We start from the raw sequence: 20,751 nt of genomic DNA on the forward strand, positions 1-20,751 counted from the left end.
CCAGCTGATCCGCAGAAATTCAATAATTTAGCGACAATTTGCGTGATTTGCGTCTATTTCAATATTTTAATATTTGACTAATGTAATATTTCAATATTTGACTAATAACACTTATATTATATTTATATTAAGTATAGTATTAATAAATAGGGAAAAGTTATAGAATCGTCTAGAATAAAATTTAAGTTGAAATATTTATTAATTTAAAGATAATACAAGTGAAGAATTTCACAAATGCAATATCATATTACGATCTGAATGAACATATTCTATTGTGCAAATGTGTACAATGGATTTCGTCTTGAAATAATATAAAGATAAGGAAAGAAAGATGTAACATTAATTCTATGACAATATATGCTAACTTTAAAACATTTATGAAAATCATACTATAATTATAAATTTAATGATAGTTATTATATTTGGTACATATAAAATATATTATCTTGAATTGTTCTCAAACTGCCTTTTCATTTTTTTCATTAACAATACAATGGACATTCCAGCTTTCTCGCAATTCATTATGTAAGATTGACAATAAATGAACTACAGTGTAAATTAAAGTTTGATCGAATTACTTTTGAATTTTTGTTCTCTTGATTGCATTTATTACTCTTTTCATTTGCTTTTGAATATTAAAGACAGGACTTCCTTTTTCCTGAAGAGCCTTTTCTTTTCTCATGGAATTAAATTAGTTTATATTTTCTAGTCAGAGGACTTCAAAATGTTTGATTAATACATGACACGTGTACATGTATCAGTGTGCGTGGCGTGTATGTGTGCACTATCGAATGTATACATACAAATATATAAATGCATGTTTTTCTGTATTTATTTATATAATACATCATTGGCCGTTTCCCCTGTTTTTAAATGCTAGGCCTCTAAGCACTATCTGTTTTATAGGAAACAATTATAATGTTGCATGATGTACACTTGGACCGATCTATTGTACAATAGTTGATTGATATACATATTAACAAGTAACACAGAGAAAGGGACTTGTTGGACCTTGGTTGGAATTCTGTTTAGTGCGTGCTGATGAAGTAGCGATAGACAAGGGTAGCAAGCACCCCAAGTGCAATGGGAATTAACCAGGAACGCCAAGAACTGCAATGGTCAATCATTATATTGTGATACAACTATTTAAAAATGACAATTCTTGAAATATATAGCAAAACAAAAATTTTTATCTACTTTACAAATTATTTACTTGAACAATTGTGATCTCTTTATTTATTTCTCTTTCTACGTAGAATAAACTTAACTCTGAAACTTAAAATTTTCTTATATGGAATAAGATGCACTTATAGATACTGAATACAATTTATAGAATATTAAAATATAATAAATCAAATTCTTAAACAAAACTTGTACTGTTGTAAATGAAAGAATTCATACCTAGAATTGTTATCATCAGAGTTGTTATTAGACCATTCTACTTTCTTTCTTTCTTTTACTCTTTCCGCCTAGAATATTTCAATAAATAATAAGGAAATATAGAGAAATATGAGATACAAATCTCTACATTTAAAACTGTATTTCTATTTACTTCTACTAGTTCTCCAATCTTGAACGATATCATCAACTCTCTTGCGTCACTTGAATGTCCAATGTCTTCAAACGCCTCAGTTGCATCCAATCCATTTTGTTCTAAAAGTACCTCTTCACCACCAGGATGCTATGTATTGATAGGAATATTATAAATATATTCTATATACCGATTTTAATAAAAATATTTTAATGGCTGCAAAAATTTTGTTTCAATAGAAATAATATGTGTGCCAAGTTACTCGTTATTATATTTAATACCATATTTTAATCAAATAATACAAAAGAGAAAGGATGTATGTAATCTCTATTTAATATCGAAAAACTGCAACCTCATTCAGGAATGACGTGACATTGTAGATTTCATTGTGGATGATGATCCATGTGTCTGAATTTTCCAAAGTAGATTGTTTTAACACTTCCTCTCGTGTAAAAAGTTTGACAGGAACAGTAGTGGCAGTTTTTTCCTTGATATCTTTGTCTGCCATGCTTTTTTTCAGTAAATTAATTTCTATTGCTCGTTGCTAATTTAAATTTTACTAATGTACTTAACCAATGACAAGCTTCTTTTCTAGTCTCACTTTGTCTTCGAGACTGTTTTGAATGTTTTCGAAGTAATAGAAAGGAATCGGATCTACTTTAACTGATTCTTTCAAGTTGACTCAGCAACTTTTGTTGAACTATACACGCGCTTAAATAGCGCGAATACCATCTGCTAAATTCGTTAATAATAAACTTATATCGCTTATAGATGAACTTTATCTATCAGCTTCCGATCGGTTACATCAGCATATTTTGAGCCAATCTCATATATACAAACTATTAGTGAGAACTCCAGTGACTTTTTAAAGGCTATCCTTGTTACTGTTATCTTCGAGAATACCGTGCATTGTAGTGAGTATAGTACTGATCTATCCTCAAACATGTGGACAAGAAGTGACATCTAACGACATTACATCTAGACCGAATATTCATGTTCATTCATAATCAGATCTTAAGATTATGGAACACACGTATTTGTTCTTTTGCGATATCGCATGCGAATTAATCATCAATTATCAGAAATATACCATATATAACAGCATTTCTGATATGTTACTAAGTCTACTAATAAGTCTACTAATAAGTCGCAATCTAACACGGAAACAACCACAGTGTGCTTAGACTTTATATTTAATTGTTTTCATTTTTAAATATACAGATCGTTTCATTGACTACATAACATTTGATGATGAATTTCATACAATATTAAATTAAGATTAAACTATGAATCCAGACTTTAGATTTTCTATGTAAGAAATTTAAAGTTAACATGTAACGAAGAAAGAATATTATTTTTAAACATTCCTCTTTTTATGTCATTGGTTGTCTTATATCCACTTCTTCAGATGGCGTGACTGAAAAACCATTCTACAAAATTTTTATTGCGTGATCTCTCTTAACCTTTTTCTGCTGCTTATCATTGTTAGCTTGACACTGGTGACAGCTGTCATAAAAGAGATGTGCTCGTGAGTTGACCCAGTCGTATATAAACATACGTAAATAATTATTTGGCAGTTTGCAACGATCGTTGCGAAGCAATTACCGGTTTAGCATCTCGTTTCGTCTTGCACGATCGCTGCTCAAGCTGCTGATTATATATCTTTGGCGTTTCAAACAACATACGCGTGAAGGATGACAATGGGCGATGAGACCCCAGTTACATCACTGGTCCTTCCTGTTATATTAAGACCGATATTAACTAAGGTAATATACATCATTCTTTTAAATTACTTGTAATTGATTGATATTTCTACGTAAATAATATTCCAATTCGTACAACACTTCACTTGTATCGTCGATAATTAATAGTACTTTTTGAAAAAGATAGTAGAAAGATGATTGTTGAACAATTTTGGTCTATATATTTTTTGGTCTATGATTACTTTAGCATATTAGTTATATATTTTGTACTTTCTTCTCTGGCAAAAGTTTTCTTGCCAAAATCACTACTTGAAGCATATAATTATAATTCAATAAATGTCTATAGCTGGAAAGGCAAAATGTGATGGCTGCACAAACTCTACGTGCAGCTCTCTCGAAAGCAGAGAACTCACATCCTGGAATTACACATGATTTAATTTTGGGTATAATACGTAGAGCAGAACTTAATCTTGATATGAATGAGAGTGTTTTACGGTTGCAAGGTGCTGCTTCTGATTACGATGGTAAACAGTACAAATATATACACAAACACATTATTATAAATTTATATATTACCAAGTAAACTATATACTAGAGCAGTTTTATTTTATCCCTTAATTTAAAATAACAATATATTTTCATTTACTTATGGTTGTAGTTGTGGAATATCGGTCGGCACGTTCAGAAGATGCATTTCAAGAATTGAATCGTAAATCAACTTCTTTGAAAAGAATTCTCAGCAGAATTCCTGATGAAATTACAGATAGAAAGACTTTTCTAGAGACAATCAAGTTTGTATAATATTTGTAATTTTTCTTGCATATATACAATAAATATCTGTACAATGATTGTCCTTTTTGCTGTATTTATTTTCTAGTATTATTAATACTAAAAAATCTTCTGGATAATGTTTATCCTTTAATTTAGTGTATTTCTTTCAGAGAAATCGCGAGTGCGATAAAGAAACTTCTAGATGCTGTAAATGAAGTTACTGCCTTTATACCTGGTTCAGCTGGCAAACAAGCCTTGGATCAACGCAAGAGAGAATTTGTAAAGTATAGCAAAAGGTTCAGCAATACATTAAAGGAATATTTTAAGGAAGGACAGTAAGTAAACAATCCAAGGATAATAAATAATGGGAACTTACAATTTTATTTGTAATAGACAGGATATCTCATTTTATTCAATACAGTTTAATATCACTTGAACTAAATGATATATATCAAGATATTATTTTTTCAAGATTGTATGGTGAGAGAAATATATTCGGATAAAAAAAGAATATTATTTGATCATAACAGTTTATTTGATTTTAATAAAATACATATATAATTCTAAAAATAAAATATGATAAAAGAAAATGTAATAACATAAAATGAAGTGATCAAGAATAGAAACAGATATAAAAATTAAATTAAAGATATAAAAATTAATAAATTAAAAATTAAAAGTTGAACATTTAATCAGAATATAATACAGTATATATCTTTTACAGAGCAAATGCAGTATTTGTAAGTGCATTGTACCTGATACATCAAACAAACATGATTATGCTCACAGTAAAGGATAAATGTGAGTAAACAACAATATTACAATGAATTCTCAGAAGTCGTATGTGATATCTTTCATACACAGGAAAGCTGGATTATATTAATATTACAACCTACCAACATCCTAATCTACATTCTATTATACAGACAATGTGTGTGGTGTGTGATAGAATTGAAATATTCGATATAAAAGATTTTATGTCATTATGTTCGCGCATGTTGATTACTTCATCATAATTTTTGTTATATACATTAAGTAATGTTGGGATATATATCATTCAAAATTATTTATGCTTTTATTTTATGCCAATTCATATAAATTCTCATTGTAATGATTAATAATGGTATGTATAAGAGAATGTTTAGACGTGAGGATGATTTTATTGCTATATGAAAATAATGCATCATGCTCTCTTTTTATCTCTTCATTGCTTTAAAGAATATAAAATATCTGACAATTTAAGTAGAATATTGAAATCAATAAGTTTGGGGTGTGGTAATAAATCAGTCATAGTTATATCTTATTAGAAAGTTATAAAAAAGTAAAAAATTTGTGATTCCTTTTATTTTTAGTTCTGTAAGATTTTTATATTTATATTCTTTAAAGCAAAATGAGGGCAGCGGTAGATATAGAGGAATTATTTCTCATAATGTATAAGAAATAAAAATTACTTTATTGATAACAAATGTACACAAACTTGTTATATTTTCACATGAAAAGTTGTTTTCCCATGTGGAAAATGTGAATGCCTTGCCTATCTACATCCTCATTGCATTAACAATGACAATGAGTAACAGTGAGAATTAATAGTAATTGTTGCAATGAAGGTGTTACTGCAAAATGTACAAAACTTCAAGCCCGTTTGCTGTCAGAAAATACACGGACAATACAACCAACTCCACTTATGTTGAAAACTTTTTCATGCCAAATTAACAAGTGACTACTGCTGCCTTCTGTTGGAATCTCGAAACCTCGGTAAATATATTTCATTAGAACATCCACTAAGTCACGATCTAACTGTGCTAAACAATCGTCTATTTGGTTTGATTTTATACTTAAGAGCACCTTTTGTGTTAAGTTTCGTGCACTGTCCTGAAAATAAGTGAGAAATATTTTTACAATTTCTCATAGGTTAAACAACATAATTTATATAGTATTGTGCGAAATAACATCAACTTTTATATATATTAACATAATTATACAAGAATTTCATTATTAATGCATCAATTTTCATTCACAAGTATGAAATAAAGTTCACCTCTGTCACAATAACTCAGTTGAGAGAAATGCAATTAATTTTTATACATTTATAAATTTTATAATATTAACTATAATATTAACACGCGTTCAATAAAGTGTAAGTATATTATATTGCGCACAATGATAAAGATTATCGTTATCAGACAGGATATGTTTTGAGGTTACCTTAATTTGCTGGTTTTTACATTCTAACGGTGCCGACTTTAATACAGATATCAATGCCTCCGCGTTCTTACCCTTAAAAAAAGTGTTAAGGAAAACAACGGGGGGTTAAAAGTTATAGAAAGAAAAACTCGATAAACGAATATAAGAGTTTTGCAAAGGATATTGGCTAAGAAGTGTTAGAATTTCGTTCTCGTCCGGGCCAGTGGGTGCGCCTATACCACCGTCAGCGTCTTCCTCTTTAAAATTGTTGTCGCTATATTGGTCCACGTCGATTTTCCGAAATGCGGATGCCGAAGTATCCTTTTTACCGTCGTTTCTCGACATCTCGGCTGTATGTTTGACGTTTCCTGCGATCACGCCCGGCTTATCGAGCAGCGCCTAAAGCCAGCGGCATACGGTGCTTGTTTTCGTGCTGGATTGCTTGCTGGATGAAAATGTTACGTTCTGATTGGTACATTTTCGAAGATGGATGAAAATGCACCAATCAAAACGCAGTATTTTCAGTGTGCAGCTGACTTTAGACCTGACTATGGCCATGTTCCAACATTCACTGCCAGCGCTGAAAAGTTATAGTTTGCGTGACACAAACTATATATTTTCAGTACTGGCAGTGAATTTTGGAACACGGCCTATGAATACCGACCTTAATTCAGCTAAAAGGAGCAGATCTAATGGTTATGCTCAGTAGAAACGTAAATGTTCGGTGATTCTTGCTCCTGATTAGTAGATTCTTCTACATTTATCAAGGATCTAAAAGTTGTTCTAATCACAGACAATAATCATTAGGCGCTTATGAAACTCCGATATCTGCTAAGCACAAGCAATACTGCACAGTAGATCAACTTGTTACGTGAATCACGTTGCGTCTTATCTGCGAACATATGTAAGAGAAAACGAAACTAAAGCCAGCGGCACACGGTGCTTGTTTTCGTGCTGGATGGTGCATTTCCATCCATTTTCGAAAATATACTAATCAGAATGCAGTATTTTCATTCAGCAAGCAATCCAGCACGAAAACAAGCACCGTGTGCCGCTGGCTTTATATTTAAGATCGTTTTAAGTTCACTTTCAGATACCTCATAACCAATGAAATGATTTGTACAGCATCTGAAAATAAACTTAAGACTTAAATATAAGCGGCCTTCTACAATAAGCAATTAGTCATAAGCTATAAGCAAATTGACCAATCACAATTAATTATTTCAAAAATAATCAACAGTGATTGGTCAATTTGGTTACAACTTATGACTAATAGCTTATTAGAAGGCCTATAAAGGCTCGTCTACAATAGCTGTAAGAGTAAGGCTGTAAGGCTGTAACGTAAGCTGTCGGCGAATGAAAATATTTCATTTCGTGTCTTGCAACCTTACAGCCTTACTCTTACAGCTAATGTAGATGAGCCTTTACTGCTTACGCTTAGAACCTTATTCTTGCAGCCATTGTAGATGGGCCTTTAGAGGTATATAGGCTGCGTTTCCGATATTCACTGCCAGTACTGAAAATCTATAATATATGTGACATAAAGTATATATTTTCAATACTGGCAGTGAATATCGGAACGCAGCCATAGAGAACAATCACATCACGTGTGTAAACATTAGAGTAGACAAATACGTCGAATATAAATAAAAGGAATATTTATTTTCTACATTAAAAATTAATTTTCACAGATACGTGGTTTTTATATCTGTGCACAATGCAAAATAAAGCCAATGTTGAAAACACATGTGAAAATATACGTAAAACCGCATTTCCACTCAAGGTACGTACATACGAAATTATCTAAACATTTATACATTTATTATATTTATGTACAATGTATCCTTTTATATGATTGTAAAAATTTTTTAACAAAATTAAAGAGAAGTAGTTTATGAAGGTACACGTAATGCTATTAAAATCTTACCTTCGAGCATTCCTGAAGAAGATAGATTATTTTAAAGATAAAGTCCTTTTAATTTTGATGAGGAATGTATATTTATTGAACTAAGAAACAAGATATTTGTTGACTATTTTTTAAACAAATTAATAATTGAAATTAAATATAACTTTTCTTTATTTAAAAGCAGCTTTTTAGATGTTTTTAAGAATGTTTTAGAAATAGATTTATTATTAGCTATGTTTAGCAAAATTGATTAAACATTTAATTTGTTTATGAAAAATAATTGCATGTCATATTTTGTTCAATATTGGATATCATTATCTTCTTGATTAAATCAAATCTATTATGATTTCTGATCATGGCGATCTTGAATTATTTATTATATATGATCTTAGTTAATATAAATTGTATGTTATTAGAACAAATGGGAACTAGTACCAGCTTCTTTGAAGGAAAGAGGCCTAGTAAAACACCATATTGATTCCTTTAATTATTTTATCCGTGAAGACATAAAAAAGATTGTTAAGGCAAATGAAGAAGTATATAGTGATGCAGATCCACTCTTTTATATAAGGTAAAGTCTATATCTATCAAACTATTTAAAAAAAGATAATATTTTTATCCTCATATAGCAATAAGATATCCTATAGCAGACATATCTGATTTTATAATCATTCCTTTGTTTCAGATATTTAGATATACATATAGGTGAGCCTATATTTGATGAATCACTTAATGACATTCGTAAACTTTATCCTCACGAATGTCGCTTGAGAGATTTAACTTACGCTGCTCCTATTATAGTAGATATAGAATATATAAGAGGTAACCAGCCAATAATAAAAAATAACATAGTAATTGGACGGTAAGTAATAATTAGAAAGATAAAATAAACATAGGTAATAACAATTGTAAGTTATTTACAATTATATATATATATATATGATAATTTGCAGGATGCCAATTATGTTGCGTAGTGCAAATTGTAGACTGACTGGTCTGACAGCTCATGAATTATCAACCAAGGACGAATGTCCTCATGATCCTGGTGGTTATTTTATTATAAAAGGACAAGAGAAAGTAATATTAATACAGGAGCAGATGGTGCGGAATAGAATACTTCTGGAAAAAGACAATAAAGAGAATATTGTTGCATATTGTAACAGCTCCACTCACGAGAGAAAGACTAAGACTAGTATCATCGGGAAATCTGGTAGATATTACATGAAGCACAATATCTTTCAGGACGATATATTGGTGACCATAGTTTTCAAAGCTATGGGCATACATACTGATCAGAATATCGTGATGTTGATCGGCACGGAGCACGAATTTCAAAGTAAACTAGAATGGAGTTTACGGGAATGTCATGATCTGAATATCTTCACACAGAATCAAGCATTGATGTATCTCAATAGCAAACGAACACAACCTAGAGTTTTTAATGCAAATGAGATGAAAGATGTATTAGCAACGAATGTGTTATCACATGTGCCGGTTAAGAACTTCAGTTTTAAATTGAAGGGGATCCACCTGGCCTTCATGGTGAGAAAAGTGATTATGGCGCAATCCAATAAAAAGCTTCTCGATGACAGAGATTTTGTCGGGAACAAGCGTTTGGAAGTAGCTGGTTCCCTTCTATCTCTAATGTTTGAGGACCTATTCAAACGGTTCAATTGGGAATTGAAGCAGATCGCCGATAAAAATATTCCGAAAATCAAGGCGGCGCAGTTCGACATAGTCAAGCATATGCGGCAAGATCAGATTACCAATGGGCTGCTTTTTGCCATATCAACTGGCAACTGGAAGATCAAACGTTTCAAAATGGAAAGACAAGGTGCAACACAAGTGTTATCGCGCTTGTCTTATATTTCAGCACTTGGTATGATGACACGAGTTCATTCTCAGTTCGAGAAGACCAGGCAGGTGTCAGGGCCACGTTCATTGCATCTTTCGCAGTGGGGGATGCTATGTCCATGCGATACGCCCGAGGGAGAATCCTGTGGCTTGGTGAAGAATCTCGCTCTCATGGCTCATATCACAACAGACGAACCAGAGGATCATATTGCATGGCTATTATCCACCCTCGATATGCAGGAAATACAATCGCTCGGTAGCCAAGAGATAAACCATAAGGATGAGTGGCTAGTTCTCCTGAATGGTGTCATTCAAGGCGTCACGAGTCATTACAAGAAATTGGTGCACACTCTAAAAACATTACGTAGACGAGGTTACATCAGTAGTTTTGTGTCTATATATATGCAGGATAATCATAGATGCGTTCACATCAGCACCGACGGTGGCCGATTATGTAGGCCGTACTTTATTGTAGAGAACGGTCGACTCGTTGTCACAGCGGAACATATGAAATTATTCCAGCAAAAGATCTTAAAGTTCGAAGACTTCCTCCAGACGGGTGAGTGATACAATTCGGGTCATTTTTCATGAGCGTTTGTATTTTCGTTCTGCGACCGTCGTGATTTATTTTCCGTTTTCTTGTCGCATATTTGATCATAGGTATGATTGAGTACTTGGACGTGAACGAGGAGAATGACGTTTTGATCGCGCTTGACGAAAACGAGATTCAAGCAGAAACCACACATATGGAGATCGAGACGTTCACCATCCTGGGAGTGTGCGCCGGTCTAATTCCGTATCCGCATCATAATCAAAGCCCAAGGAACACTTACCAATGTGCCATGGGCAGGCAGGCGGCAGGTACCATAGGATACAACCAACGCAAACGCATGGACACAGTGATGTACAATCTGGTGTATCCTCAAGCGCCTATAGTAAGGACGAAAACATCTGAAATGATCAAATACAATGAGTTGCCAGCTGGCGAGAACGCGATTGTAGCTATTATGTCATATGGCGGATACGATATCGAGGATGCGCTCGTTGTTAACAGAGCCTCCCTCGATCGAGGGTATGGAAGATGTTTGATATATCGAAGTACGAAAGCTGTCTTGAAGAGATATCCCAATCAAACGTACGATAGGATCATGGGTCCATCGTTGGATAGCAATACGAACAAAGTTGCGTGGAAACACGATATACTGGACGCTGATGGGATCGCAATGCCCGGCGAAAGAGTGGAAGACAAGAAAGTATATACCTTGTTATGAAGTTTCGTGTTTGTACACAGTATAATATATAGTTGCATTCATTTCCGAATTACGTCACATTCAGGTGCTAGTGAACAAATCGGTGCCATCACAATCCATCGACCGGGTGAACACTGGGAGCGATGCTTCACCGAAGACGCAGTATCGCGATGCAGAGATTTACTACAAAGGTCTGGAGCCTGCATATGTGGAGCAGTCTTTGTTGACTAGTAACGCTGATGATTCTTTTTTGATAAAGCTATTGTTGCGGCAAACTCGCAGACCCGAGATCGGCGACAAACTCAGTAGTCGTCACGGGCAGAAGGGTGTCATAGGTACGGTATTATTTTAGATATTATTTTTGTTTTTCGTGCATAGAGACCGGCTAACACATAAGAAGTTACACATCTTAAAGCGCACATAATATATCTTTTATGGGAAACTCTAAAATGTTTTCGTATACTTTGTAATATGGATATTTCGATGACATATATTCAGGTTCAATCGTGAACCCGGAAGATCTGCCATTCAACGACCAGGGCATAGTTCCCGATATAATTATGAACCCGCATGGTTTTCCATCTAGAATGACCGTCGGCAAGTTAATAGAGATACTCGCGGGTAAAGTAGGCATTCTGAATGGCGAATTTCACGACTCCACAGGTATATTTTATGATGAAAATAGCATGATGACGAGATATGATGTAACGATGCTTAATTTTACTATACGAACTCTTCATTTTCAGCGTTCGGTGGTTCCAAAGTGGATGATCTCTCTGAGCAAATGCAGAAGCATGGTTACAACTACTTGGGCAAAGATTGTTTCTACAGTGGCATCACCGGAGAACCGATGGAAGCATATATATATACCGGAACGGTAAGTTCGTGAAATAAAGTTGTTTAAATTGAAGCATTCCAACAATTTGATTCGCAAAAAGTCGGGAAGTTAGTCTCAGTAAGTCTGTTCATTTTGTCTGCACTGCTGAACTGGTGCATTAAGTTAAAGTGAAACAAGTGTAGTTTTTCTCACTTCAACTTGTTGCATCAGTTCAGCAGTGCAGACAAAACGAACAGGCCTAATGTTAAATCGTTTCTTATCAGTGCCAGAAATATATATTTCATTGGAAAACGTTTTGGAATATTCGGTTAATAAAAAGTAAACATTTGAAATTAATGATCTTTCCACAATGACTTATTCTATAATGCAGGCATATGAGAATGATACATGCTCGTGTTATACCGCGAATAATGCATACAATTTGATGTACAGGTTTATTACCAAAGATTAAAGCATATGGTGCAGGATAAAATACACGCTCGTGCCAAAGGGCCAAGAGTGGTAATGACTCGACAGCCAACAGAGGGACGTTCTAAGGATGGTGGTTTACGTTTCGGTGAAATGGAGCGCGATTGTCTGGTTGCTTACGGCGCTAGTATGATGTTGATAGAGAGGCTAATGTTATCAAGTGACGGCGTCAAGGTCGACGTTTGTAACAGCTGCGGGCTGATGGGTTACAGCGGTTGGTGCCAAAGCTGTCGCTCCAACTCCAACATATCCTCGGTTACGATGCCTTACGCGTGTAAATTGTTGCTTCACGAACTACAATCCATGAACATTGTACCCCGTTTGAAATTAAGGGACTATCGTGAAAGAAGTCATACCGAAAAACGAAAATATAGATATAAATAATAAAGTTTTAATTTCTTTAAATGCAACATACATTGTTTTCTTTAAAATCTGTGATACTGTACTATAGTTTTGACATCGTGTCTGATAGTTTGCGTAAATAATGTATAAAGTAAGTTAATAGAATGAGCTTTATATGCAGCAGGAAGACAAATATATTGGTCCTTTTTAATATTCGATCTTTAAATATATTAATATAAACATTAATGTGCAGGTCAACAAGTGTACTTGGTTTAAACATTAAATACCATAAACATTTTACATTTCACACAGTGTATATGTGTATGGATATGTATATATACGTGTGTATGTGTAAGATAAACATAATCATAACTTAATATGTTATACTTTAAAATGATTCCGCGAATAGGCGTATCTCAGGATTTTCAATACTACTTTTACTTTGTATGAGTCGTAACTCAATCTTTTTAGCTGCCTGTGCTTCATTATCTGCACACACTGTGAAGGAAAAATTGGTTACTTATAATTATATTGACCTATCTTCCAGGTTCTCTACATGAATATACACATGTACAAATGAATAAATTACCTTTTGAATATTCATAAGTATTAAGTAATACACTGTATAAAGAGTTTACAGTTTTTTCCATAATGGTTTTGATGTCATTTTGTAAGTGTATATGAGCAAGAAATAATGCAGCAAAGAGGTCTCCAGAGCCTGTGAAAGTTGTTGGTATTTTAGGAATGTCTATCTTAATTAATTTGTTATCTGAAACAAAGACATTTATAATCAATTTCTACTTGTTGAAAACAAAGTTACCTTGTAATGCACAATCAACCTTTTGCAGTACTAACTACTGCTGTTAATTTGTTATTAAGCTCTGTTGAGGATACAGCTATGGTTTGTGGCCCAGTTGCATGTAATTCTTTTAACACACTTTGCAGTTCATCCATATTAGTAATATTTTTGTCTGTCAGTAATCTGAAAAAAATAGATAAGAACTATACATAAATAATTATAAAATAATAACATGATTTTAATGAAAAATAATAGATAACTTCCAAGCATTATTGATATATGGTATACAAGTGCAACGCAAGTGATCAATATATTAAAGATAATAGTATAGAAAGCAATAATATGCATGACATATATAGTGCTATACAAACTCTAATTCAAATTGATTTGGTGTCAGCACATCTGCCAATGGTACTATTTCTTTCTTATAAATTTCCTTTAGAGTTTCTGGGACATACATTTTTCCATTATCACCCATAACAGGATCACAAACTAATAAAAACACATAAAATCAATATTAATTATAAGATCTTCCAAGAGATTTTTATCATTGAATTAAGAAGTAACTTACCATATATAAGATTTGGATTTTTACGTTTCAATGTTGCAACTAGCAGAGCTATTCTCTTTAGGAAAGAAGCTGAACCAACATATCCAGTAAGTAAATATGTATATTTATCTAAGTTATTATATGCTAGGCCTTCAACTAAGTCATCTAAAAAATTATTTTTAGAAAATATTTTATTACTGAATAAATAAATATTATACATATATCACATACTTGTTTGTATCTTACCTAGATCTTTATCGTTAAGTATTTGACCTTTAAACATTTCATAACCAGTGTGATTGGATAATTGCACAGAATTGATTGCATCAACTTCAAAACCTAACAACTAATTAAAAAATAATTGATATCTCAAAATATACAATTATTTTACATAAAATTATTTTCCTACGATTATCTTTTTAAGCCATATTTTGATAATCAAAATATTAAAAAAGAAAAACGTTTAATGGAAAAGCATGTCATAAGTCAGTGAATTGGTAACTGATAAGATCTGAAATATGTAAAGTAATATTCGGATTTTTCCCACGGAATTTACCTGTAATGGGAAAGTAGCACTTTTGTTGCCGACATATCCCGACACTACATGACTCTGGATTGAAAGAATGCATGGGGTTTTCGCAGAACACATGATAGCTAGATAATATATCACGAATTAACTTTTGAACATTCAATACGTATCAGAATGTTAACATTCCCGCTCAGTATAACATGACATGACGTATACAACTACTTACATTATAGATAGTTGCACACGACTCTGTAATCTCTATAACCACATGAGTCACATGTGTTTATTTCTCTCTCTCTCTCTCTCTCTCTCTCTCTCTCTCTCTCTCTCTCTTTCTCTCTTGTGGCAGTGTGGTTATCTCAAGATAGCAAGTTTTAGATTTAGAACAGAAATAGTCGAGTCAATTCGATAACTTAGAAAATGAATTTTCCTTGAATAAAAATGGATGTTTTAAAATCGATTCTGTTCTATTTAATTTCGGCGTAAATTGATTATTTCTATAGAGAATCGAGATCTTAGAATCTCGAAGAATCTTTTAAAATCATTTTATTCTTAATTTTTCTTCTTAATCTTTATTTAATTTTTTATTCTTAATTTATTAATTTTTACATATTCTTCTTTCCTCTTAAACTCATAACATTTGTGTCATGATTATACTCATACATATACGTTCCTATATTCATGTTAACATTGAAAAGCTATTTCTATCTAATTCATCTTGTGCGTATTATAAATTTCTAATAATTCTAGCAGCGAATATCGGAATGCATCTTTTATATAATTTTCATACAATCCCATACACTGGCTGCGTTCAGAAAACACAACGGTTGAGTAATTCGTCAACGTTATTGGTCTGAATGTAAGGATCTAACAGTAAGGACCAATAGTTACTAAGCGCTCAATGAGCGCTTTGTTTTCTGAACGCAACCATTGGGTGCATTCAGTACTACAACCGCTCACTGAGCGCTAAGTGAGCTCTTGCATCTGATTGGTGTATATTTCTAAATTTTTTTAATTGATGTATAATTCTAAAAGAATATATCAATCAAATGTAAAAGCTCATTGAGCGCTCAGTGAGCAGTTGTAGTACTGAATGCACCCATTAAATAGTGTTGTATTAAACTGTATGATTATTTTATATCTAATTATGCATTATACATTGTATAAATGATTTTATATATTATATATTCTTACTATACTATTAAATATATACAAATTAAATACGTAAGTTAGAGAGAATACAAATAATATATTAAATATAAATGTAGTTACAAGAGTCACCTAGTTTCAAAGCGAACTAGAATGGCTGAAAATGGCGGTACCGTCTCTTTTAGAATCTCTACAATTTTTATCTATGGCCAAATGTATGGTGATCACTTAACCAAAATATGTGTTCCTGATGATCGGGAATAATTTCTAATAATCTTCGACTTTTTCTCAATAACGTTCCTCCTCCTCTTTATACTTTATATTTGTTTATAATGTAAGTCGCATATTACGTTGATCGTGGCAAATATCCGCGAATATTGCGAACTAACATACAGGAATTGACAGTACGTAACTAATCCTAGCCTTCGTCGATGATTATATAAATAATCATTTTGCAGACTAATTATAATGCTGCAGTTCAGTGCAACCCTCTATTCTGCGACAACGAGACTTACTTTGCGTTCGTTCTGGCGTTTTACCCCTCTCTTAGTCAATAACTCCAGCACATCAATCATCAGTGAGCAACCTGCTCAACCTACTTCTACAAAGGTAAAGTACAACTGACAATTATATTTTTCAATTTTCGTGTATGAACATTTTACATAAACAGTCTAATTTTTCATTCCACATGCACTATATGTCAATAATTCTTTAATCAAAAAGGTTATCAGTCTAATTTGTTTTTAGCAAGATGAAAATCCGAAATATTCAGAGATACAAAACAACATCTCACAAAAAAAGGAACAGCATGTATTAAAGGAAATAAGGTCTCAGATAAACATCAACTCATTTGGGATCAGAGAAAATGACAAATTTACCAAAAATATTCAAGCTGCTGAATCTATAAATGACTTGCTGGATATGGCAATGTTACCAAATTTATCTATACCTAATGCATTGAAGCTCATATCGCAAATAATGAATGAAATAAATAGTGGGAAATCACAAATGATGAATATTGAGACTGACTTCAGGTTTATTCATCTTAGGAAGATGGTTAAGACCAATGATCAGACAAAAATTGATATAGAAATATCTAGTAATGATCTTTCACGGTATTCTCGATTATCTACACCTGCAATGATTGCTGTAAGTACAATAGTTATTTGTTAGCTAATATATTGCACCAACATATATTATTGTTATGAATAACAGTAATAGTGTAAAATAATTTTACTTAATTTCTAAAATAAGTATCTTCGAATATACAAAAACTAGATATAGTATATATAGAACATATAAAAAGGAACTTGAGTAGAATATATAATATTATTTTTTTGTATTCGCTATGGTTTAGTAAATACAGGGTTTTATATGGGTATAAAGTATTAAAATTTTTTAATATTTTGAAAAATACAAATTTTCAAAAAAATATTTTATATAAAAGTTATTCAGTTTAAAATGATGCGTCATATAGTAAAATTTTCTATAACCTAGAGTACCATTAAAGTCATATTATGTATTGTATTTAAGCTTCTATTTTATCTTTTAATTGGTTGACTTTGTATTGTACTTAAATTTCTCTTTTATCTTTTAATTGATTGATTTTTTGATACATATTATATATTATGACGTTCTTGATAATTTTATGAATATAAAGAAAGATATAAGAAAATGCAAGTATATATATAAATAGATGCAAATAAGATAAAATTACTTACAGTTAAAATTAATTGGAATTCAACAAAAAATTGATAAACTAATATTTATAAAAAAATGTTTCGCAGGTGATAGTTTCCTTAAGAGAACAAGGAAAGAGAAACACACCTTTACTGAGAATGTTATCATATAATATTGTCAAATATAATGTGAAATTAAATTTGAAACAGTGCGCGACTTTGTTATATAACATGGCTGTATTAAATTTCCTGGATAAGGTAGGTACATATTTATGTACTTCTATGATAATAATAAGTTATAATTACTAATATAACGAATGATGCAATAGACATTGTTAGAAAAAATCATGGCTGATTTAATGCAATGTTTACCAAAAAGCACAAGTGCTGTTACAAATAAATCTATCATAACATCGCTAGGATTCCTACATTACAAAAATGTAGACGTACTCGACATGTTCTGCGACACATTCTTCAACAAATCGATAGATTACAAATTGCAGGACTACTCGTCGATTTTACAAACGTTTGCGACTTTACAGTATAAATCACAGAAGGCGAGCGCTTTTATTAATGTATGTAGAAAGATATTACAATGTTTTATCTATTGTGTTAAACATCTGAGATTTCTCTTACCAGTATTTAATTATTTCTTAAACATCAGGATTTCGCGCAAAAAGTGAATCCGTTTCATGTATCTACAGCGGAATGGTTGAACATTGTTTGGTCTTTAACAGTTTTGGACTCTGTGCTGCAGCAACATATAGAATCCGTGTTGGATTCAACATTTATGGCGAGGTTGAGCTGTTCGTATTTACTATAAAATTGAAATTCTATACCTATTAATTTTTCAGTATATCAATAACATTAATTTAATGGTCATGATTTGCAGCCTCCGCTAAGCTAAATGTATCAAAGAAAATGAAATTATTAAATATCAATGCGTTTGCGCAGTTTGGGCTGAAAGATTACACAGGTACTTATTAAAAAAAAAAGGTATTACTACTATATATCTTTAATGATTTCATGCATCATCATTTAAAATTACAGGGCCACTTTTGAGCAAAGATTCTGTGTTGTTTAAGGATATGTCCTTAAGTAGAGCAAAGGGAAAGCAAACATACATAAATGCATTATTAGAGACGCTGAAGAAATTATTTCCATCACAATCTTTCTATAAAACGGATATTGACACAAATATGGGATTTTTACTAGGTAATATTTTTAACATTAAAATGTTGAACATCAAATTGAAATGATTTCCAAATAAGAATATATATAAATATATATATATATATATATGCATTGTATCAATTTTGAGTGACTAACATTATTTCTGGTTAGATGCTGAATATTGTATAGATAATCAATACGATATCATACCAGTCGAAAAATGGAATGAACAATCAAAGGATGTGAGAAGGTATGTCAGAAATAATAAGAAAGAAGTTAAATATTATGATTTATGCCCATATCTATAGCCTGATGAAATTTGTAAAGGATTTCAAACTATTTCAAATTTATTGAATATTAATCACTAATTTTAAAATATTGAAATAAATTTGACAATTATTATACTGTATTTTAGGATAGGAATAATAGTACACGATTACCATGATTATTGTCGAGGACAGAATGATCTTCTAGGAACAGTGCATTTACATACACAGCTGTTAAAGGCCCAAGGATATGATCTTTTAACAATTTCATATGAAAATTTTAGTATACAAGACAAGCTCGAGAAACGAATCGATTACTTAAAACAATGTATGCAAAATGTACAGGAAAAAAAATCAACGTAGTAAAATATTGGACTCAGTCTTATAAGTTAAATAAATTTGAAAAATGGTATAAATAAGTGTTATTGCTATTACTCCATACACAATATTTTTAGAATTGTAAAATATTTATAAATTTGTTAGTTGAATGTTATTGTTTATGTGTGTTATATTACAATTTATATTGACATATTGTTGCATCAAAAGAAGAAATGAAGGTGGTTTCTTTTGTTTTTTTAAGTATATATAGTTCCTTTATATTGAAATAATTATGTTATTTACATTGAACAATATTTTACTTTGTTACAATTGTGAATAAACTACTTTATTCTATATGTTGCACTGCTATTTCAACAGAGATTATCACTGTGGTGGATGCCAAGGTTCAATTTTTGGTTTTGTAGTACTGTAAGGCATATATGCCTGATTGGTGCCACTCATATTCTGCTGATGATCCTTCATCCATTTGTGTTTAGGCCGAGATGGATCTTTAAATGGTGGTAAGTCTGTTTTGTAATGTAGCCAGCCAAACCATTCTGGTGAAACTTGAGAAGCATCATAATTAAGCCCAACTCTATCAGCATATATCACCCATCTGTTACGACCTATGAGAAATATGGAATAAATTAACAATATTATTACTTATGTATATTTTTAAAACATTTAGGGAAATTTATTATTCTTAAATAGTATTGTCAAAATATTTCATATATAAAATAAAGAAAAATATATATCAGAGAGATAGCATCTGAATAATTGTTATATTATAATTCATGCTAAAAAAGTGGTTTATATTGACGACAAACAGCTTACCCATAAAGAAGTTGTTATCCTCATAATATCGATTCCCATATTTATCTTCTCCAATCAAAGTACCACTCTTCAAATCATCCACCCTGATAAATTAAAAATAATTATATTTAATTAAGAATTAAATAGAAATTTTACATACGCTATTATGGTTCTAAATAATTTCTAAATAATTAATTTCTTGTAGAACTTAAAATTGTGATAATATAGTTAAAATTAGAACAGAATGCAATATTAAATAAGGAGTGGATTACACAATACCAGAAAAAACGAAAATATTGTAAAATGTTGTTCGTACGTTACTAATATAATGTAACGTACAATTGTGCAACATTAACCTGTATATTGTTTTCAAGGAATTCCATATACCACCGTGATCACGTATTGTACGAAATAATGCAGCAACTTTATTCATGTTTGTTTTTACGAATGGAGTGTTAAAGAACCCATGAACAATTTCGATGATTTCGATTGGATTATAGTGACCTCATGCGGCGAGACTGCGAATCAATGTTTCTATGGTTGCGTTCCGTTTCACGCTTATGCGCGCATTTATCTATAGTTTATGACACGTATACTATACGAAACGGAATGCATCCTATGTGCAAAT

At 31.7% G+C, this 20,751-nt stretch overlaps 7 protein-coding genes across 15 annotated transcripts; 3 read left to right on the plus strand and 4 right to left on the minus strand.

Annotated features, from left to right (window-relative positions):
* Positions 1-818: 818 nt before the first annotated feature.
* Positions 819-2,431, minus strand: Cyt-b5 (Cytochrome b5). 3 transcript variants are annotated; one of them, XM_019842123.2, is made up of 5 exons: positions 1,884-2,431; positions 1,553-1,681; positions 1,402-1,469; positions 1,214-1,275; positions 924-1,110 (listed from the first exon to the last, which is right to left on the minus strand). In XM_019842123.2, the coding sequence occupies exons 1-4, from the start codon at positions 2,037-2,039 to the stop codon at positions 1,233-1,235; spliced, it is 396 nt and encodes a 131-aa protein (XP_019697682.1). In that variant the 5' UTR covers positions 2,040-2,431; the 3' UTR covers positions 924-1,110; positions 1,214-1,232. The 3 variants fall into 3 exon arrangements, with proteins under 3 accessions (XP_025158250.1, XP_019697682.1, XP_011141860.1); XM_011143558.3 differs by lacking the exon at positions 1,214-1,275 and having other exon boundaries at positions 929-1,110; positions 1,884-2,423; XM_025302465.1 differs by lacking the exons at positions 1,214-1,275; positions 1,402-1,469 and having other exon boundaries at positions 819-1,110; positions 1,884-2,425.
* Positions 2,432-2,999: 568 nt separating this feature from the next.
* Ccm3 (programmed cell death protein 10 Ccm3) lies at positions 3,000-5,293 on the plus strand. Its single transcript, XM_011143557.3, has 5 exons — positions 3,000-3,297; positions 3,581-3,758; positions 3,893-4,025; positions 4,176-4,340; positions 4,730-5,293. Exons 1-5 carry the CDS (start codon positions 3,226-3,228, stop codon positions 4,812-4,814), a joined length of 633 nt encoding a protein of 210 aa, XP_011141859.1. The 5' UTR covers positions 3,000-3,225; the 3' UTR covers positions 4,815-5,293.
* A 144-nt stretch (positions 5,294-5,437) lies between these two features.
* Arpc5 (Actin-related protein 2/3 complex, subunit 5) lies at positions 5,438-6,606 on the minus strand. The gene is made up of 3 exons (XM_011143556.2): positions 6,374-6,606; positions 6,211-6,283; positions 5,438-5,877 (listed from the first exon to the last, which is right to left on the minus strand). Exons 1-3 carry the CDS (start codon positions 6,532-6,534, stop codon positions 5,638-5,640), a joined length of 474 nt encoding a protein of 157 aa, XP_011141858.1. The 5' UTR covers positions 6,535-6,606; the 3' UTR covers positions 5,438-5,637.
* A 1,151-nt stretch (positions 6,607-7,757) lies between these two features.
* Positions 7,758-13,012, plus strand: RpIII128 (RNA polymerase III subunit RpIII128). Of its 2 annotated transcripts, XM_019842115.2 has the most exons (10): positions 7,780-7,796; positions 7,881-7,972; positions 8,512-8,666; positions 8,781-8,957; positions 9,049-10,508; positions 10,610-11,202; positions 11,285-11,534; positions 11,698-11,862; positions 11,946-12,076; positions 12,470-13,012. In XM_019842115.2, exons 2-10 carry the CDS (start codon positions 7,907-7,909, stop codon positions 12,887-12,889), a joined length of 3,417 nt encoding a protein of 1,138 aa, XP_019697674.1. In that variant the 5' UTR covers positions 7,780-7,796; positions 7,881-7,906; the 3' UTR covers positions 12,890-13,012. The 2 variants fall into 2 exon arrangements, with proteins under 2 accessions (XP_025158236.1, XP_019697674.1); XM_025302451.1 differs by having other exon boundaries at positions 7,758-7,972.
* Positions 13,013-13,175: 163 nt separating this feature from the next.
* On the minus strand, positions 13,176-15,038 carry Pdxk (pyridoxal kinase). 4 transcript variants are annotated; one of them, XM_025302453.1, is made up of 8 exons: positions 14,952-15,038; positions 14,753-14,850; positions 14,443-14,535; positions 14,218-14,361; positions 14,018-14,138; positions 13,687-13,829; positions 13,437-13,616; positions 13,176-13,345 (listed from the first exon to the last, which is right to left on the minus strand). In XM_025302453.1, the coding sequence occupies exons 2-8, from the start codon at positions 14,823-14,825 to the stop codon at positions 13,236-13,238; spliced, it is 864 nt and encodes a 287-aa protein (XP_025158238.1). In that variant the 5' UTR covers positions 14,826-14,850; positions 14,952-15,038; the 3' UTR covers positions 13,176-13,235. The 4 variants fall into 4 exon arrangements, with proteins under 4 accessions (XP_025158238.1, XP_011141856.1, XP_025158237.1 ...); XM_011143554.3 differs by having other exon boundaries at positions 14,443-14,542; positions 14,952-15,037; XM_025302452.1 differs by lacking the exon at positions 14,952-15,038 and having other exon boundaries at positions 14,753-14,945.
* Positions 15,039-16,036: 998 nt separating this feature from the next.
* On the plus strand, positions 16,037-19,408 carry LOC105184648 (FAST kinase domain-containing protein 4). Of its 2 annotated transcripts, none has more exons than XM_011143552.3 (10): positions 16,037-16,208; positions 16,333-16,483; positions 16,622-17,023; positions 17,662-17,811; positions 17,883-18,128; positions 18,218-18,359; positions 18,446-18,529; positions 18,604-18,768; positions 18,898-18,976; positions 19,142-19,408. In XM_011143552.3, the coding sequence occupies exons 2-10, from the start codon at positions 16,343-16,345 to the stop codon at positions 19,353-19,355; spliced, it is 1,623 nt and encodes a 540-aa protein (XP_011141854.1). In that variant the 5' UTR covers positions 16,037-16,208; positions 16,333-16,342; the 3' UTR covers positions 19,356-19,408. The 2 variants fall into 2 exon arrangements, with proteins under 2 accessions (XP_011141854.1, XP_025158246.1); XM_025302461.1 differs by having other exon boundaries at positions 16,072-16,278.
* Positions 19,409-19,574: 166 nt separating this feature from the next.
* On the minus strand, positions 19,575-20,648 carry ND-B17.2 (NADH dehydrogenase (ubiquinone) B17.2 subunit). 2 transcript variants are annotated; one of them, XM_011143548.3, is made up of 3 exons: positions 20,480-20,648; positions 20,145-20,227; positions 19,575-19,936 (listed from the first exon to the last, which is right to left on the minus strand). In XM_011143548.3, the coding sequence occupies exons 1-3, from the start codon at positions 20,554-20,556 to the stop codon at positions 19,695-19,697; spliced, it is 402 nt and encodes a 133-aa protein (XP_011141850.1). In that variant the 5' UTR covers positions 20,557-20,648; the 3' UTR covers positions 19,575-19,694. The 2 variants fall into 2 exon arrangements, with proteins under 2 accessions (XP_011141850.1, XP_011141851.1); XM_011143549.3 differs by having other exon boundaries at positions 20,463-20,595.
* Positions 20,649-20,751: the final 103 nt, after the last annotated feature.

Source organism: Harpegnathos saltator, unplaced genomic scaffold (assembly GCF_003227715.2).
Source record: "Harpegnathos saltator strain DR-91 unplaced genomic scaffold, Hsal_v8.6 scaffold491, whole genome shotgun sequence".
Classification (NCBI taxonomy): Eukaryota; Metazoa; Arthropoda; class Insecta; order Hymenoptera; family Formicidae; genus Harpegnathos; species Harpegnathos saltator.

Excerpts from the sequence above, each read along its gene's own strand:
- Cyt-b5 (XM_025302465.1), bottom strand. The coding sequence starts at position 2,039 with ATGGCAGACAAAGATATCAAGGAAAAAACTGCCACTACTGTTCCTGTC. Across the intron at positions 1,682-1,883 it reads TCACGTCATTCCTGAATGAG|CATCCTGGTGGTGAAGAGGT; the intron begins GTTGCAGTTTTT and ends ATCAATACATAG. Across the intron at positions 1,111-1,552 it reads AGATTGGAGAACTAGTAGAA|TTCTTGGCGTTCCTGGTTAA; the intron begins GTAAATAGAAAT and ends TGACCATTGCAG.
- Ccm3 (XM_011143557.3), top strand. The coding sequence starts at position 3,226 with ATGACAATGGGCGATGAGACCCCAGTTACATCACTGGTCCTTCCTGTT. Across the intron at positions 4,026-4,175 it reads ACTTTTCTAGAGACAATCAA|AGAAATCGCGAGTGCGATAA; the intron begins GTTTGTATAATA and ends TATTTCTTTCAG. Across the intron at positions 4,341-4,729 it reads GAATATTTTAAGGAAGGACA|AGCAAATGCAGTATTTGTAA; the intron begins GTAAGTAAACAA and ends TATCTTTTACAG.
- Arpc5 (XM_011143556.2), bottom strand. The coding sequence starts at position 6,534 with ATGTCGAGAAACGACGGTAAAAAGGATACTTCGGCATCCGCATTTCGG. Across the intron at positions 6,284-6,373 it reads ATTCTAACACTTCTTAGCCA|GGGTAAGAACGCGGAGGCAT; the intron begins ATATCCTTTGCA and ends CACTTTTTTTAA. Across the intron at positions 5,878-6,210 it reads GTAAAAACCAGCAAATTAAG|GACAGTGCACGAAACTTAAC; the intron begins GTAACCTCAAAA and ends ACTTATTTTCAG.
- RpIII128 (XM_025302451.1), top strand. The coding sequence starts at position 7,907 with ATGCAAAATAAAGCCAATGTTGAAAACACATGTGAAAATATACGTAAA. Across the intron at positions 8,958-9,048 it reads AATAACATAGTAATTGGACG|GATGCCAATTATGTTGCGTA; the intron begins GTAAGTAATAAT and ends GATAATTTGCAG. Across the intron at positions 11,535-11,697 it reads CGGGCAGAAGGGTGTCATAG|GTTCAATCGTGAACCCGGAA; the intron begins GTACGGTATTAT and ends ACATATATTCAG.
- Pdxk (XM_011143554.3), bottom strand. The coding sequence starts at position 14,845 with ATGTGTTCTGCGAAAACCCCATGCATTCTTTCAATCCAGAGTCATGTA. Across the intron at positions 14,362-14,442 it reads ACTTAACGATAAAGATCTAG|ATGACTTAGTTGAAGGCCTA; the intron begins GTAAGATACAAA and ends ATAATTTTTTAG. Across the intron at positions 13,617-13,686 it reads AGTAGTTAGTACTGCAAAAG|ATAACAAATTAATTAAGATA; the intron begins GTTGATTGTGCA and ends TCTTTGTTTCAG.
- LOC105184648 (XM_011143552.3), top strand. The coding sequence starts at position 16,343 with ATGCTGCAGTTCAGTGCAACCCTCTATTCTGCGACAACGAGACTTACT. Across the intron at positions 16,484-16,621 it reads CTCAACCTACTTCTACAAAG|CAAGATGAAAATCCGAAATA; the intron begins GTAAAGTACAAC and ends ATTTGTTTTTAG. Across the intron at positions 17,812-17,882 it reads TATTAAATTTCCTGGATAAG|ACATTGTTAGAAAAAATCAT; the intron begins GTAGGTACATAT and ends ATGATGCAATAG.
- ND-B17.2 (XM_011143548.3), bottom strand. The coding sequence starts at position 20,556 with ATGAATAAAGTTGCTGCATTATTTCGTACAATACGTGATCACGGTGGT. Across the intron at positions 20,228-20,479 it reads TCCTTGAAAACAATATACAG|GGTGGATGATTTGAAGAGTG; the intron begins GTTAATGTTGCA and ends TTAATTTATCAG. Across the intron at positions 19,937-20,144 it reads GGATAACAACTTCTTTATGG|GTCGTAACAGATGGGTGATA; the intron begins GTAAGCTGTTTG and ends TATTTCTCATAG.